The sequence below is a fragment of the Serinus canaria genome, chromosome 27 (assembly GCF_022539315.1).
Source record: "Serinus canaria isolate serCan28SL12 chromosome 27, serCan2020, whole genome shotgun sequence".
Classification (NCBI taxonomy): Eukaryota; Metazoa; Chordata; class Aves; order Passeriformes; family Fringillidae; genus Serinus; species Serinus canaria.
The window spans coordinates 2,836,320-2,854,739 of NC_066340.1; the positions used below are offsets into that span (position 1 = coordinate 2,836,320).

General features: G+C 43.2%; 1 protein-coding gene across 1 annotated transcript; it reads left to right on the forward strand.

Annotated features, from left to right (window-relative positions):
• The first annotated feature begins 344 nt into the window (after positions 1–344).
• DHX8 (DEAH-box helicase 8) lies at positions 345–17,489 on the forward strand. The gene is made up of 23 exons (XM_009096491.4): positions 345–506; positions 851–936; positions 1,497–1,569; positions 1,891–1,976; positions 2,587–2,696; positions 2,841–3,152; positions 3,863–4,007; positions 4,475–4,678; positions 4,978–5,065; positions 5,482–5,579; positions 6,068–6,215; positions 6,515–6,696; positions 7,102–7,296; positions 7,492–7,677; positions 8,633–8,843; positions 9,156–9,337; positions 10,410–10,550; positions 11,301–11,456; positions 12,242–12,379; positions 12,842–12,970; positions 14,106–14,302; positions 15,112–15,291; positions 15,890–17,489. The coding sequence occupies exons 1-23, from the start codon at positions 395–397 to the stop codon at positions 16,107–16,109; spliced, it is 3,579 nt and encodes a 1,192-aa protein (XP_009094739.2). The 5' UTR covers positions 345–394; the 3' UTR covers positions 16,110–17,489.
• Positions 17,490–18,420: the final 931 nt, after the last annotated feature.

An 18,420-nucleotide genomic window follows, 5' to 3' on the forward strand; every position in this document is an offset into this window, starting at 1 on the left:
CCACTCCGGGCCCCGCCCCGCTGTGCCCCAGCCCCGCCCCTCCACTCCGGGCCCCGCCCCGCTGTGCCCGAGCCCCGCCCCTCCACTCCGGGCCCGCCCCGCTGTGCCCGAGCCCCGCCCCTCCACTCCGGGCCCCGCCCGCTGTGCCCCAGCCCCGCCCTCCACTCCGGGCCCCGCCCCGCTGTGCCCCAGCCCGCCCCTCCACTCCGGGCCCCGCCCCGCTGTGCCCCAGCCCCGCCCCTCCACTCCGGGCCCCGCCCCGCTGTGCCCCAGCCCCGCCCCTCCACTCCGGGCCCCGCCCCGCGGTGCCCCAGCCCCGCCCCTCTGTTCCTGCCCCTCCCCTCTCCCGTCACGGCGCCGTTTCCGGCGCGCCCCGGACGCGGCCGTGGCGGCCATGGCGGAGCTGGCGGCGGCGGAGGAGCTCGCTAAGCTCGAGTACCTGTCGCTGGTGTCCAAGGTGTGCACCGAGCTCGACAACCACCTGGGCATCAACGACAAGGACCTGGGTAAGCGGGGCGGGCGCGGCCTTCGGGCACCTCCGGGCGCTCCGGTGCCATCGCGTTCCCGGACAGAGGCCAGCTGGCTGAGGGCCGTAGTCGTCCCTTTCCGTGCGGCCGGATGCGTTTTGTGAAGGTGCTTTTCGAATACAGACATTAAAACCCATTATTTTTCTTCAAAAAACCCCAATTTGTGAGCCTGAGGGGACGCTTCAGTGCGGGGGGAGATGAGGAGAAGCTCCCCGGGCCCGCGGCAGCCGCAGGGGCCCGGCTGAGCGGCTCCTGTCCAACGTGCACCCCTTACCCGCTTTGAACTTTATTATTTCAGTTTACTTTATGTTTTTCCCTCGCAGCCGAGTTTGTGATAAGCCTTGCCGAGAAAAATACCACGTTTGACACGTTTAAAGCAATTCTTCTGAAGAATGGTGCTGAGTTCACTGTAAGTGACACCTGAACGTTATTTCTGTATTATTCCTGTTGTGCTAGAGCTTTCTGTTTTAAAGAGAGATCTGTGAAGAGTTATTATTGATTTTCTTCAGTTAGAAAACTACATACTAATTAGCTTCTGACATTCCTGTCTCCCCTGCCTTCCTCTCCCTCATATTTTTTAAAGCTTTTGTAGTCTTTGAAAAGCATCTTCCTGCTTAGTGTTGTGTTGAGCATTTAAAATATGGAAAAAATAACTTTTCACGGAGGCAGATGTTGCCATAAGTGTTCTTATGATGCTTACATACTGTGTTTATTGATTCTCAGGAATAGCTGTAGTTGGATTACATAAGTGATTAAAATGATTAACAGAAAAGTCACTTTGATAATTTTATCATAATTATTTTTGAGTTCTTTTTAGGGCATAGACAAAGCCCAGTGATAGTTTCTAAAAATCAGCCTGCATCTTCAGAATTGAGCATTTTTTTGTTCTGCTAATAAACCCTCACTTGTGCCTCCTAACAATGAAAGTGTTGCAGTCATTCCCTGAAGTTCTTACTGATTTTCTTTCAGGATTCCCTCATCAGTAACCTGCTGCGTCTCATCCAGACAATGCGGCCTCCACCAAAACCATCCACGAGCAAAGGTGAGTTTCTGTTTTCTGCTTTAGTTTTCTAAAGCAAATCCTGTTGCACCCTGCATCCTGCTGTTGTTGTTCTGAGTGTGCTGCTCAGAGTGTTCTGTCTCTCAAATATTCACTAATAATCATAATTTTCTTTGAAGGGAGGCAACACATTGTTCCTTGTATTGAATCTCTGTAAAAGCTGTATCAGCCTTTGCATTCAGATGGAAATTAAATTTTATATTCAATCATAGAAAAATCAAGAGTGAATTGTTGTGGCACTTAAAAATTTTGTGTTTCATTGTGCTTTTTTTTTTTCTTTCTTTATTTTTCTCTCAAAATCAGAGGCAGTTGTCAAACCCAAATCAGAGAAAGAAAAGTTGAGGGAATTGTATCCAGCCCTTTGCAGGCCAGACAATCCCAACATCAGGGTAAGGTTGTCATTTCAGCTTTCTTTTGTTACTGTGTGAAAACTTTTTTTTTTTTTTCCCCATTTAGTTTCAGCCTTTTTTCTCTGTCTAATGCATGGATAAATGATCTTTGAGAAATGAAGTGTGGAAGAGGTAGAAGGCTGGTGTTACTGCACATTGTTGCAAAGAACAGCTGTTAGCAATTGCCATGTTGATACTATTTTGCAGGATATGTGGAAGTTGAGACTCTTGTGACATTAAATTTGTAGCCTCGCCTTCTTCCTTATGTCATATTGAAAGTAACGATGTGTTACAAACTAATTAAATGTGTTGCATATTCAGATGCTATGAGGGCCTTGCATTTTGTATTTCTGTAACAATTTGGGGCACTGAGATGGAACTTTCTATTGTATAAAAGCAGAATTGTCTCAATATTGTAGCCCATTAGGGAGAGTGCTTTTTTTCTTTATCACATATTGAGCCTGATTCTTTCTAAGTAGATACACATATCTATACATATCTACACATACATATCTAAATAGCATGGTGATAATTCTGTAGATTAATTCTTTGTGACAAGCTTTTTATCAGCCCTTTTGCAGAAAGAGGCATCAGTTTTCTGTCCTTGCAGAACATGCTGGATGAAGATGATGTGAAGGTGGCAGCTGATGCCCTGAAGGAGCTCGAAGCTCTGATGCCCAGTGCAGACAAGCAGAGCAAGCAGAGGGGCAGCGACCATAGGTAGGTGCCTGCTGTGTCTGGGCTGGGAAAGGCCTTGGCTGCTCTCGTTGCCTGAGGTGGAAATGCCCTGCAGAGATGGAATTTTGGCTGCTCTCGTTGCCTGAGGTGGAAATGCCCTGCAGAGATGGAATTTTGGTTTGTTAGGGTGAAGAAAAGGAAGAGGAGCCGAAGCCGTAGCAGGGACAGGAAACGGAGGCACAGATCTCGCTCCAGGTCTCGTTCCAGGACTTGGGACAGGAACAGGGGAAAATCCAGATACAGGTCAAGGAGCAGGAGCTGGAGCCCCAGTAAGGAGCGCAAGGATCGGGAGAAATACCTTGAGAAGAGCCATGAGAGGTGGAGAGACAAGCACATAGACCGACCACCAGCTGAGGAGCCTTCCATTGGGGACATCTACAATGGCAAAGTCACCAGCATAATGCAGTTTGGGTGCTTTGTGCAGCTGGAAGGACTGAGGTACCCTTTGATGTTTCCTGGAGATCTGTGGTATTTTCTGGGTTCCCCAGATGGAGGAGGAATTGAGAACCTGACTTCATGTTCTTAGAAGGCTATTTTATTATTTTAAGATCTATATTATATTAAGGAATGCTATACTAAAACTGTACTAAAGAATAGAGAGAGGATACTTACAGAATGTTAAAGAGATAATAATGAAAACTTGTGACTCTTTCCAGAGCCTCTAGGCAGCTGGGCTGTGATTGTTCATTAAGTCAAAACAATTCCCATGAAACCAATAAACCAATGACCAGTTGGTAAACAATGTCCAAACCACATTCCAAAGCAGCAAAACACAGGAGAAGTGAATCAGATAATTATTGTTTTCATTTTTCTCTGAGGCTTCTCAGCTTCCCAGGAGAAGAAATCCTGGTGAAGGGATTTTTCAGAAAATATGACAGTGACAGTGATCTGGTACTGTTTCAGCTCAGTTCTTTTCTGCTGGTACCTCAAAGATGTGAGTAAACTCCCAGCAGCTATTCTGAACTTTGAAGGGATGTTGCAACAAAATAGATTTGACAGCAGAGAATTATAAAATTCTCATGACAAAACCAGTTTGTGGACATACACAATCTGTTGACAGCAACATATTTTAATATAGATTCTGAGTGATCTGGAGGGCTGTCAGAGTAATAATGTGCCCCTCTCATGCCCCTCTCTTTCACTCCCAGGAAACGTTGGGAGGGCTTGGTCCACATCTCAGAGCTGCGAAGAGAAGGACGGGTTGCCAATGTTGCTGATGTTGTGAGCAAAGGACAAAGAGTGAAAGTCAAAGTGTTATCTTTTACTGGGTCCAAAACCAGCCTGAGCATGAAGGTACAGATGTGCTAAAATTCTTAAAATGATGCCACTTGTTGCTGTTTTTCACTCTTTTTGATGGAAACTAATATATAACCATTCAATTGGGAGTTAAAAACTTAAGTTACCATTCTGTATTTAAGTGACCTATTACTTTTTACACGTTTTCTCTAGTTTTGATGTAGTGTTGCTAACAATTTCTTGGCTTGACATGATATCAAAGAGGCAATGCAAACCTCAGGGTGTTGCTGTTTGTCTTCCTCTTTCGGTAGGAGAGAAGCTTTTAATTTTAAACTTAATCACCACTATTGCCAAGACAGAGAGTGTTCCATGCCTGAGGATGTTCTTACCTGCCAGTACCAGCTGAAAAAAACAAAACAGCAGTTTTTGTGGATGGGCTGTTACTGGCAGAGTTAATAGATGAGGAGAAGTGTGGAGCTGATTGATTACCAAGAGCTGATTGATTACCAATCTATCTGATGCAGGATGTTGATCAAGACACTGGGGAAGACCTGAACCCAAACCGTAGGAGGAACCTGGTTGGAGAACCCAACGAGGAAAGCTCCATGAGGAACCCAGACAGACCCAGTCACCTGTCCCTGGTGAGCGCCCCCGAGGTGGAGGACGACAGCCTGGAGCGGAAACGCCTCACCCGCATTTCTGACCCGGAGAAGTGGGAGATAAAACAGGTCTGTGCTGCATTCAGGGGAAGGGGATAAAGGTGCTGAAGTTGTCAGGGAGTTTAATGAGCTAGAATACAGCTCCTGGATTAATTCATTGTGTAACTTGCTCGTTAACTCGGAATTGCTGGCTTCTGCTCTGGGATTGTTTAGTTGGGGCTTGGAGTAACAGAAGGACTGCTTGGTCAGAGGCTGGGTGAGCATACAGGATGCAGGACCATTCCTTTGTTCCTGTTTTAGAACTGACTCAGGCATGAGTTGTGTTCATTCACGGGGTCATATTCATGGTGTGTTCATTCGGTTCCCAGATGATTGCAGCTAATGTGCTTTCCAAGGAAGAGTTTCCTGACTTTGATGAGGAGACTGGGATTCTTCCTAAAGTTGATGATGAAGAAGGTAGTATTTCCCAGCAGCCTTATTGTTGTAAATTCCTTGTCTTTCCGCATGTATTTTGATTCAAAAATATATTGATGATAGAAGTAACTATAAAGCAACACACCACTTGCTGTCATCTTTATATTTGGAACTAGAGTCCCTCTGGCTGTATTATTAGTGGCATTTGGATGTGCCCAGTCTGCCCATTTTTATTTGCAGTGTTTTCACTTTTAAAACTCCTAAGGAGTTTTAAGAATATCTTTAATATTCTAAGGAGTCTTTAATATTTAATCTTTAATGTTCTAAGGCGTTCTTCAATATTATAAGGAGTTTTAAGAATATCTTTAAGAATACATAGGAAGCATTACTTTAAGAGGCACTTTTATGCACCCAAAAGATTTAATTTTTCTGTAACAGTTGTCACTTGTGAATTTTAGATGAGGATCTTGAGATTGAGCTGGTTGAAGAAGAGCCACCATTTCTTCGAGGTCACACTAAACAGAGCATGGATATGAGTCCCATTAAAATAGTAAAGGTAAGAGATTTCCAAGGCTAAAACCAATGTACTTGGATAAATTATATAAATATTTGGGAATTTAAGAACCAGTTTCTCACCTGCTCATTACTTGGAGCCCTGAAAAACATAACCACTGAACTCCTCCAAATAAAGCTGGGTTCTGATTTAGCTGGTGACTGTGAAGTGGAATAATGGAGCTGAAATGCCATTTTACATGGGTGTGTTAGAACAAAATTTCTCTGTTCTGCTTTTCCTATCTTTTGAAAGTAGAAGGAAGTAAAGAAATACTTTTCATTGGTTGTGCCTGTAATCCTTCTGACTGGGCAGTGTAAGCATGCTCCATATTAGTTATGATTATGAAAGTTCATGAGGCCAGCCTGATGGAAATACCCTGGAAATCTAATAAAATTTAACATTTTTAAAGCATCTTTAGAAGATGTTTCTAAATAAAAGATCTATTGAAGGTGAAGGAATGGTAGTGCTTGAGGTCTTTTCTTGCTCTCCAGAATCCAGATGGTTCCCTGTCCCAGGCTGCCATGATGCAAAGTGCTTTAGCTAAGGAGAGGCGAGAGCTTAAACAAGCCCAGAGAGAAGCAGAGATGGATTCCATCCCCATGGGCCTCAACACACACTGGGTGGATCCTCTCCCTGATGGTATGTCTGAGCACAGGTGAACTGTGCCTTTTTTGTGCTACTCCAGCAACCCAGGAGAAATGTCTTGATGCTGTGTTTGTCTGCCACACTTTAAAAGTGAGACAAAGAAGAAATGCTTTTCCACTGAAATGGAAATGGGATTGTCAGGGGAAGTGGACAGGTCTCTCCTGTAATAGTGGGGTGTCCACTCAGAAACTTAAAAACACAGAGTAGAAGGCCTGGATGATAGAGCAGTTGGAGCAGGATCATCAGGCTGTGTGAATCTGGAGGTGTAAATGATGAAATTGTTTCTTTTCTAGTGGATGGAAGACAAATAGCTGCCAACATGCGAGGTATTGGGATGATGCCAAATGATATCCCAGAGTGGAAGAAACATGCATTTGGTGGCAACAAAGCTTCTTATGGTAAGAAGACCCAGCTCTCCATCATTGAACAGAGAGAGAGCCTCCCAATCTTCAGACTGAAGGAGCAGCTGATACAAGTAAGACTCATGAAAAGGCATTCTGGTTTGAGCAAGCAGTAATTTAAAATAAATACTCTTGGTTTAGCTTTTTGCTAGGTGAATAGCCAGCTGATCATTTTAAGTGCAGAACTTTAGCTCACAATATGTATTTTAAAGTATTATATATATCTGTATATTTAATGAGGTTCCAGATATTTATTAATGTAAGTCAAAATTGATACTAAGATCATGTAAGTCAGCTGAGCTCTTAAACAGGTCACTGACTTGATCAGTAGGAATACCTACATGATTTTTGTTCTGGGTCCATTGAAGCAAAAGCAAGAGCTGCTCAATCTAGTCCCAGATAGCCCATGCTGATTTGGTTTGGTTTGTTTTGATTTTTTAAAAACTGTTAACAAGTGTGTGTCTTCTGATCTCTTCTAGGCTGTGCATGACAACCAGATTCTGATTGTTATTGGAGAGACAGGATCTGGGAAAACAACCCAGATTACCCAGTACCTGGCTGAGGCAGGATATACCTCAAGAGGGAAGATTGGATGTACTCAGCCTCGCAGGGTGGCTGCAATGTCTGTTGCAAAGAGGGTGTCAGAGGAATTTGGTTGCTGCTTGGGACAAGAGGTGAATTTCCATGTTGAAGAACATGCCAAAATAAGCATGAAAAGTAGGAAAAATCAGTGTTGGAGCTAGTTATCTTGTGTGTCCATTTGTCTGCTCCCTTGTAGGCTGCAGAGTGAGTTTGTGGAATAATCAAACTGGGGGTTAATGAGGCTGATCATTGTGTAACTTCTATTTCTGTGCAACTCTTCCCTCCAGGTTGGCTACACCATTAGGTTTGAGGACTGCACCAGCCCTGAGACTGTCATCAAATACATGACAGATGGCATGTTACTGAGAGAGTGCCTGATAGACCCAGATCTCACCCAGTATGCCATCATCATGCTGGATGAGGCCCATGAGAGGACCATCCATACAGATGTGCTCTTTGGCCTCCTGAAGAAGGTAATGGAGCCTGGATTTTTACTGCTTTCAGTGTGGGGAGGAAAGTGTGGTATTTTCAGGGTCCCCAGGATGAAGGATCCCCATGTTCTTAGAAGGCTAATATTCTATTCTATTCTATTCTATTCTATTCTATTCTATTCTATTCTATTCTATTCTATTCTATTCTATTCTATTCTAGTCTATTCTATCTATTCTATTCTATTCTATTCTATTCTATTCTATTCTATTCTATTCTATTCTATTCTATTCTATTTTCTTTTATATCATAGAATGCTACACTAAACTATACTTAAGAATAGAGAAAGGATACAGACAGGAGGCCACAAAGAATGATAATGAAAACTCCTGACTGACTCCTCAGAGCATTGACACAGCTTGACCCTGATTGGCCATTAAGTTAAAACAATTCCCATGCTGCATAAACAATCTCCAGCCACATTCTAAAACACAGGAGAAGCTGAGGCTTTTCAGCTTCCCAAGAGAAAATCCTGGGAAAAGGGATTTTTCCAGAAAATAGGACAGTGACAGGAGAGCAGAGGTGAAGTCACACAAGTTAGGTTCATACATGTGCTTCAAGAGCAAATGCTCTTAAGGGTTTATGATCTGAATCTTGGTGAAATGAGTCTCTGTGTGAAGGCAGAGCAAGAAAAATGCAGCAGGAACAATGAGAATTTGCCATCCTGGATGTTCATAATGGTGGATGAACAGGAGAGTGTTCTTGCTTTGCTCATCCTGCTGTGCCAAAAGCTTTCTTGTGATAATGTTGCTGAGGGAGGCTTCAAATGGGACCTCAGTGGTCAATTTTCTGAAATTCTGAATACTGGGATAAGCTACCCCTCTGCTCAGATGTTAAAACACCTTTTATTACTGGTTGTATTTGTCTGATTTCAGTCAAGTGCCATATTTTGATAGTTCCAAAAGCAATAAATGACTTGAGACCTTTGTCCTCCTGCAGACAGTGCAGAAACGGCAGGACATGAAGCTGATAGTGACATCAGCAACTCTGGATGCTGTGAAATTCTCTCAGTATTTCTATGAAGCACCAATCTTCACAATTCCTGGCAGAACATACCCAGTAGAAATTCTGTACACAAAAGAGCCAGAGACAGATTATTTGGATGCCAGTCTGATTACAGTAATGCAGATCCATTTAACAGAGCCACCAGGTGAGTAGAGAATGGGTTTGGGTTTTTGGTGATTTAAAGACTTCTGAACAAGGTCTTTGTGTAAGACATGGGTTATATTAGTAAGGTGTGCAAAATGCTGTCAGAACTATTCTTTCTTTTTTGCAAATACAGTAACTAAAATGCTGAAAAAGTTGGGTGAAAGACTGAAGTCTCTTGCCTTTGGATAAGAGTTGCTAGCAAAAGTTTGGGGATCCTCATCAATGGAAAACATGAGGAATGAAAATATGGTAATGCAGGAGTTGTAATGAACAGAATTGATTCTGTGGTTGTTTTAATTTACTTCCTGTGTAGGTGACATTTTGGTCTTTCTAACTGGCCAGGAAGAGATTGACACTGCCTGTGAGATCCTCTATGAGAGGATGAAATCTCTAGGACCTGATGTTCCAGAGTTAATTATCCTACCAGTGTATTCAGCATTGCCCAGTGAAATGCAGACCAGGATCTTTGACCCAGCCCCACCAGGGAGCAGAAAGGTAATTTCATCTTTGTGCCCTTTCATCTTCTGCTGATATATTTAATGGTGGGGTGTATTACAATGCTTAAAGGATAAACTTTTGGGAAAAGATGATTTACAGCTTGGAGCATATTTTTGGTTGTATACATCTCAAGTTATCTAAGCCTTTCAACACATGTGAAAACATCTGTTGTGGCAAACCTCTCTGTGGAATGTTCTTGGTGTGTTATTTAATGCTGTCTTAAAGGATACTAACTTCAGTTAATCTAAAATTCTAATGTCTAAATGCAGTTCTTGTATGGAGGTAAATTTCCTGCAAAGCAGCTAGTGAATATCTAGAGATACATTCTCAGGAAGATTTTTCTCTGAACACAGGCTGTGTCTGAGTGATAGGTAAAAAATCTCCCTGAAGTCAGTGCAGTCTGCTTACAAGCTTTCTCCTGCTTTGAATTATGGATTTTTTCATGCTCTTTTTCCTTTTTGCCCAAACTTTAAACAAAGGTAGATACTTAAAACCTGTCCATCTTTGTTGTGGGGGTGTCACCAAATGTGGTGTTTGAGGGTCCTCAGGACGAGGGGAGAGATGAGAATCTTGACTCCATGTTTCAGAAGGCTGATTTATTATTTTATGACATGATATTATATTAAAAGAAAATGATGTATTAGAACTATATTAAAGAATAGAGAAAGGAGACGTCAGGAGGCTAGCAAGGAAAAGAAAGGAATGAATTATAAAATCTTGTGACTGCTGACAGCCTCGACACAGGTGCTGTCATTGGTCATCAAGTAAAAACAATTTCACATGCTGGGTAAACAATTCTCCAAATCACATTCCAAAGCAGCAAAACATGGAGAAGCTGAAGCTTCTCAGGAGAAAAGATCCTGGCAGAAGGATTTTTCATGAAATATGTCAGTGGCACTTTGTAGATAACATCTCCTCCTGTGCCCTTTGAGCACATTTCTCCTTTCAACACTGACAGTGTTGCATTTGTAACAAACTGCTCATATTACACCAGAGGATGAAGCTGGGTGGTGGGGTGGGCTTGGCAGCCTGACACAGAGCTGGTGCTGACTCAAACTGTGACTTGCAGGTTGTCATTGCCACCAACATTGCAGAGACATCTTTGACCATTGATGGAATATATTATGTGGTTGATCCTGGCTTTGTGAAGCAGAAAGTTTATAACTCCAAGACTGGAATTGACCAGCTGGTGGTGACACCAATTTCCCAGGTAGATGTTCTGTGTTTGGCTCTACCCATGGGTGTGGTGTGTCTTTGCCAGTGTGGCATCCAAGCACAAGTGAGCAAAATGAGGCAAAGATAAACCCACATTTCTGATAGCTCCTTGAGTCTGTGCCTACAGAATACATACTGCCCTGTGTAGTATTGAAAGTCAACTAAAATTGTGAACAACCATTTTATTTTACTTGTTTTCACCTGGTTTTATTTCACTTGTTTTCAAGCTCAAGTGAGCAAACTGAGACAATGATTTCTGATAGCTCCTAGAGTCTGTGCCTACAGAATACATACTTCATGTTGCATTGAAAGCTTTTTTGTCCATACAAGTAAAATTGTGAATAACCATTTTATTTCACTTGTTTTCACCTGGTTTTATTTCACTTGTTTTCAAGCACAGGTGAGCAAACTGAGACAATGATAAACCCACATTTCTGATAGCCCCTTGAGTCTGTGCCTACAGAATACATACTTCAAGTTGAATTCAAAGCCTCTCTAGCCATACAAGTAAAATTGTGAATAACCATTTTATTTCACTTGTTTTCACCTGGTTTTACTTAACTTGTTTTCAAGCACAGGTGAGCAAAATGAGACAATGATTTCTGATAGCTCCTAGAGTCTGTGCCTACAGCATACATACTACCCTGTGTTGTATTGAAAGCCTTTCTATCCATACAAGTGAAATTGTGAAAAACCATTGTATTTCACTTTTTTCACCTGGTTTTTTGTACCTTGTTCTCTTTAGGCTCAGGCCAAGCAGCGTGCAGGCAGGGCTGGCAGAACAGGCCCAGGAAAATGCTACAGGCTGTACACAGAACGTGCCTACAGAGATGAGATGCTAACCACCAACGTGCCTGAAATCCAGAGGACAAATCTGGCCAGTACAGTGCTCTCCCTGAAGGTGGGTGTTTCACCAGCTTGTAGCTAGCCAGCATGCTCAGTGTGTCAATAAATGAGTCTCAGGAAGTAATTTCAGATCCTTCTAGTGAGCAGAGGTAGTTTGGAAGGGAGACTTCAACAAAAGCAATTCTCAGGCACTAGGCTTGCTTCTGTGTTTTTTACTGAGGGCTGTTCTGTTGGACAGCCAGCTAAATGATGAGTTTAGCTGCACTGAACAGTTGGTTGCAGGAGGCAGGAGAAACAGAAATCTCCAGCAGTAGCATTTCCTGTGTAGGGGACATTTACATTGTTAACAGATGAGATCAATTGTTTTAGAGTGAGTTTAGAGCTGCAGACCTGGGCATATCTAAGTGTGTACCATCCCTCTGGAAGTCTGTGACCTGCATTAACCCAGTCACAGCTGGGAAAGCTGCTGCCATTCCCCTTTCTGGGAGCACATTAAAGTCCTGTGGGGCTGTCAGGCCACACTGCTTTACAAGACACAAGTCCCAAAAGCAGCATTCAGCTGATTTCTCCTCAGCTGAATCATCTTGTTTGAGGGATGTGTGGAGCAGTACCTAAAGAACAGAGCAGAAAGCTGAGTAGTGCAGGAGTGCCATGGCCAGTGCTCCTTATTTCAAGTGCAGGAAGGCAGCTGTGTGTTCATACCTGCAGTCAGGGTAAGGACATGAGGCTGGAGTAGCCTGAAGTTTTGTAGTGCCTCACTGTTTGGTGTTACATCTCTGGCTGGAGTTTGTTGCTTTCCTTCTGAGTGTTTTAACTTAGCTTTTCTCCAATCCCTCCCAGGCTATGGGCATCAATGATTTGCTGTCCTTTGACTTCATGGATGCTCCCCCCATGGAAACTCTCATTACTGCCATGGAGCAGCTCTACACCCTGGGAGCTCTGGATGATGAGGGGCTGCTCACTCGACTTGGGCGTAGGGTAGGCAAAATAAAATCCCTCTTAGCATGGTTGGTTTGCTTTATTGTCACTCTTTTGGGGGTCTTGGTAGCTTTTCATTTACCACAGCTCTGCTGTACCTTATTCTTTTTAAAGTACCTTAAAAAGATACCTTTTAAAGGTGCCTTCTGCTTCTTAAAGGTGCCTTCTGCTTCTTGAAGGTGCCTTCTGCTTCTTAAAGGTGCCTTCTGCTTCTTAAGGAGCAACTAGTGTTTCTCCTTATTCATAAAGTTACATTTATTAATGGCTAAAAATTTCCTGTAAGCATTGGGATATTCTTGTGATAGAGAATACAGACAAATAATTTGCTCTGTGTTGAGTGAAGTCATTCTGGGTCAAGCACACCTCTTTGCACAGTAAATATGTGAGAAAAGGCATTGCTTAGTTTTGTATTGAGAAGACTGAAGATTTCTCCCTGAATGCCTTGGAACATGTGTGTTGCAGATGGCAGAATTCCCCCTGGAGCCCATGCTGTGTAAGATGTTGATCATGTCTGTGCATCTGGGATGCAGTGAGGAGATGCTGACAATTGTGTCCATGCTGTCTGTGCAGAATGTGTTCTACAGGCCAAAGGTGAGGAGCTGAGCCACAGGCAGCAGTGTTACAGTCTGGCTGGGTTTGTGTGAGTGCTGCAGGGGTTAAGAGTGAGCATATTTCCCAAAAGAAACTTATAATTTCCTTTTCTGTAAGGGCCTGTAGCTGTGCTGTTGGGAGTTTCTTTGCAGAAGGGAAGTGAAAGTCTCAGAATTGCTCTTGCATTTCCCAACAAACACATACAGCCTAAACCAAGTCAGTGCCAGCTCTGGAGTTCAGATTGCCTTTGCATTTTCAGACACACAAAGTATTTCTTCATGGCACCTCTACCCTGTGCTGCTTTCTTTGAGCTCAGTAGGTAACAGGCTCTGCTGTGGTGGATCAGGTTTGTCTTGGATCCATTCCTTCTTCAGCTAACTTCAGTTTTAGTCTGTGTAATTGCAGTATTTGGTTAATGTTTTATGTGCAGATGGGAGAGGTGTGGGGATCACCCAGGCTCAAACCTGCTGCTTCAGCCCATTTCTTGATGTATAACTGAAGTAATTTGTAGAGCAGTAAGAAAACCAGTTAGTGCAGTGTGTGCATATGCTTCCTGCAGTATAACTGAGCCATTTACTTTGATGTGTTCTTTCAAAAATAGGGAGTGAAATTAAAAAAACATTCTGTATTGTCTTAATCTGTTACTATTATATTTTCTGAAAAATCCCTTGGCCAGGATTTTTTTTTCCTGGGAAGCTAAGAAGCTTCAGAGAAAAAGAAAAAAAAGATATTTGTTTCTTCTAGTTTTCTTGCTTTGGAATGTAGCTTAGAAATTGTTTATCTAACATGTGAATTGTTTTTACTTAATGACCAATCATGGTCTAGCTATGTCAGGACTGTGGAGAGTCAAGAGTTTTTAATTAAACTTGTTAAACTTTTTGTCTGTATCCTTTCTCTGTTCTTTAGTATAGTTTTAGTATAGCAGAATAGAATAGAATAGAATATTCTAAAAATATGAAGTCAAATTCATTTTTCCTGCCACAGAGGACCCCAAAAATACCACATTAATCTGTATCATTATCATGATAGGTTTAAAATGCCATGATATGAATGACAAGGAGCCTGTGTCATCCTTATTGCCCAGGGATTTTCTCTGTGATATAGATATCTGACTGATGGATGTTTTATGTGTTAGGATAAACAAGCACTTGCTGATCAAAAGAAAGCCAAGTTCCATCAAACAGAAGGTGACCACCTCACTCTGCTGGCTGTGTACAATTCCTGGAAGAACAATAAGTTTTCAAACCCCTGGTGCTATGAAAATTTCATCCAGGCCCGCTCCTTACGCCGGGCCCAGGACATTCGCAAGCAGATGTTGGGCATCATGGACAGGTGAGCACATCAGGGAGGACAAGTGCTGACTCTGTGGTGTGGGGAAGGAGGAAAGGTTGACAGGAAAGTCTCACAGATGTGTGTGCTTAGCAGAAAGATTTTGGAATGTAGAGTTTGATGAAAGAATAAAGATGGAAGCAAGTTTTGATAGAGAAGAAAAGAATTGCTGAGCCAGTCTGACTGGATAACCAAGGAGGCAAAGGGTGTGTGAGTTAGAAGGGGTTTTATGGCTTAGAGCAAAGGATAAACCCACCCCAAACAAGAAGATGTTTTTACCAAGCAGGAAGAGAGCACAGGCAAACAAGCCTGACAATGTGGCAAGGAGAAAAAAGGTCTCAGAATTTTCTACTGCAAGAAAACTGAAAAACAACTTCTACCTTAAACTGTAATGTACTGACTGTGAGTGATTGGAGAACAGTGACATGCATGTGGTAATTACAATAGTTATGATAGGCTATAGATAAAAGTTAAGGTATAGATTGGTTCTGCTGTATGAAGATGCTCAGCAAAATAAAGTGTATAATGCATTGTAACCTAAACTCAGGGTCTGCAGGCCTGCCTGCAGCTGGAGCTGACAGCTGTGGGCACAGCTCTGTCACCCACCACCCTGGACTGCTGCAACACCTTGGATGGAATAAACTGCATTTTGGAGGGTTGCCTGGAGTCCTGCATCCCTCACTTGAGCTCTTACACTGTGTCTTGCTGTTCTTACATTGTAATAGCTCAAGAAAATTTGCTAAAGTCATCTTGGTAGCTGCATCCAAATCTGGAGAGCTCTAATCTTTTTCTCTCTATCTCTTGTCTGGCAGGCATAAGCTGGATGTGGTGTCCTGTGGAAAGGCCACAGTTCGGGTCCAGAAGGCAATTTGCAGTGGCTTCTTCAGGAATGCAGCCAAGAAGGATCCCCAGGAGGGGTACAGGACACTCATTGACCAGCAGGTTGTCTACATCCACCCATCCAGTGCTCTCTTCAACAGGCAGCCTGAGTGGTAAGGAAGGCAATAGCATGGGATTGCCTGTTTCTCCTCAGACTTTGTAACAGAGAAAGTTGTGGTGTGTGCTGCTAGTGGAGTACAGATCTGAGCAGAGGCTGCTGAATCCTTAGCAATGAAAGAGAAGAGTTTCAAGTCTACTTTTGTCTCTTTCTGCTGCTGAGCTTAGTCCCTGTGCAGAGATGAGTCTGACTTTTGGAGCTAATACCAGGCCTGAAGTTGTAATTGTGTTTCTTTATTGTGGGAGGGGTTTTAAAACAGTGAGTGTTGAAGAGGGACAGAGCATTGTTTTCAATGGGATGGAGCAATTCTGTCCTGAAGAGTAGCTGTAAAGTAGGAGGGGAAATAAGTAATTTCACATTATTTATCAGCTGTAATTTCAGATCCTAAACCAGGGAACAGAGGTAGTTTGGAAGGGAGACTTCAGCAAAAGCAATTCTCAAGCACTGGGCTTGCTCAGTCCTTATCCAGAGGGATAACTCTTCTGGATTGTTCTTCTGGAGCTTAAAAGGAGCAAGCTTAGCTCCTCCAGCCCTTGCCTTGTTGCTCCTTGTTTACAAAAACCAGTTTGCAGAACTGCTGTCCCTTTTCCCAGGGTGGTGTATCACGAGCTGGTGTTGACCACCAAGGAGTACATGAGGGAGGTGACGACCATCGATCCTCGCTGGCTGGTGGAGTTTGCCCCAGCTTTCTTCAAGGTCTCTGACCCAACCAAGCTGAGCAAGCAGAAGAAGCAGCAGAGGCTGGAGCCCCTCTACAACCGCTACGAGGAGCCCAACGCCTGGAGGATCTCCCGCGCCTTCCGCCGCCGCTGAGCTCGGAGCCCTCCTGCATCTGTGGGACTGGGACTTGTGCACTGCTGCCACTGTCCTGGCAGACAGACATCCCCATGCAGCTCACCTGTGCAGCGTCAGCTGTGGCAGAGCAGGAGCTCAGGGGGCAGCCCAGATGTGCTGCAGCTGCACGGGCTGCTGCAGCCTCTCACGAGTGGGTCTTGGAGCACTTCAGTGATTCTTCTTTTGAGAGACAAAATCTAAGCCTCAGGAGTCTGGGTACTGAGCTGAAATTTTCAGCTTCTTCTTTTAGAGATTCCCCTTTTGAGAGACCAAATCAAAGACCCAGGAGTCTGGGTGCTGAGCTGAACAACACAAAAAAAATTAGTGATTTAAAACTGGTTATTCACCTTTCAAGAGACAAAATCTAAGCCTCAGGAGTCTGGGTACTGAGCTGAAATTTTCAGCTTCCCCTTTTAGAGATTCCCCTTTTAAGAGACAAAATCTAAGACTCGGCAGTCTGGGTACTGAGCTGAACTACACAAAAAAATGATGATTTAGTGTTCACCGGCCTGACTGGGTTCTGAGTGCCCATTCAAATGGAATCTGGAATAGTTTGTGGTTTTTACCCTGCTAAAAGGGATTTATTTCTGCTTAATGTTCTTGGTCAGTGACTGCTTTTTGGGAGCAGTTCTCTATTTTACCAGGTTCATGCATTTTCCCATGCAGTGTAACTACTTGTATTGTATTTAAGCCATCTATGGTGAGATATTTAGTATCTCTGGCTTTGGGATAAGGCAGGAAAAATTCTTGAAACCCAGCTAGAATATATTTGGGCAATGGCACAGGTCAGGCTGCAAGACTCACCCTTCATCCCCATCAGGGTTTATCAACCAGTAATGCCCCCTGCAGCACAGTTCCATCTGGGAATGTAAGTGGTTACCAATGTTTGGACCTTTTATACGATGTGCCCTGTGCTTTATTTTCACTTACAATGTTTGTTGACATCACAGCTGTTGGGTTTTTGTAATAGAATGAGCTCTTACAGCTAAAATGTCTGTAAATATTGTATAACAGTTCCTTGTTTTAAAAAGAAGTTGACTGCCCAGTGTGTGCTATGTCATGCCCAAACTATCTGTAAAATATTTTTTTTTGTTGCTAACAGATGAAATTTATGACTCCATAGCTGTAGAAACCTTATTTTTTTTCCAAAACTGGGACATTTGCTAAAATTATTGTTGAAATGAAGAGAAGTAGCTTGACTGGTTGTTCTACAGTGAATTGGAAGAATGTTTCACATTGAAAAGTAACTATGTTAGAAATACCTCAGTGTACAAAGGTGAGCAGGGATGTTGTTACATGTCCTGAGCTTTCCCTCATGTTGTATCATCATAAAATTAAAGGGAATTGCAAAGTTTGTAACTTTGGACTCAGAGAATCAAAGCATAAAGGACAGGAATGCAAGTGCCTCCAAACATGCTTAAAGCTAATTTAGGGAAATGGCAACAGGGGCCATACAGCCAAAGTTCAGCAAGAACTGAGGAGGCACAAACTCAGCTAGTGCACTCCCCTGAGGCACCTTCCTCTCTGCTGCTTGGCTTTCTCCCCTGATGTTTCCATGGTTCCCCAGGGGCCAGGAGAGTGGTTATTGACACCCTGGGCAGAGCCTGGCCTGCCCAGTGATGTGATTGTACAGCTGCACTTTCTGAAGCAGGCACACAAAGCCTTCAGGGGTTTCCAGCTCCACCAGAAATGCTGTGGCTCTGTGCTGGGCACTCCTGAGCCACATCTCAAATCCTGCAGCCAGCTCTGGGCCCTTCACTACAAAAAGGATGTTGAGGTGCTGAAGGTGTCCAGAGATGGCCAGAGGAGCTGGGGAGGGTCTTATGGTCCAATTAAGGGTGATCCAATTAGTTAGAGAGGGGCTTCCACCTAAATTAAGATGCAAACTAGGCCACATGCTGAAGCCAATAGTATGGATTTTATTTACTGCAAATATGAGATAGAGAGAGAAATAGGAAAAGGAGAAGTGGGGAGTGAGAGAATGAGAGTGACAGAGACAGATTAGGTAGAAAGCTGTTCACCCTGGGGGTCCAGTGGTGTCCCATTGATTCTCCTCTTCTGGTCTTTGTGGGGGTGCTCAGAGGGGTCCCAGGATGAGAAAAGAGATGAGAATCTTGACTCCATGTTTCATGGCTGATTTATTATTTTATGGTATATATTATATTAAAAGAAAATGATCTATTAAAACTATACTAAAAGAATAGAAGAAAGGATTTCATCAGAAGGCTGGCAAAGAAAAGAATGGAATGATAATAAAATCTTGTGACTGCTGACAGCCTCGACACAGGTG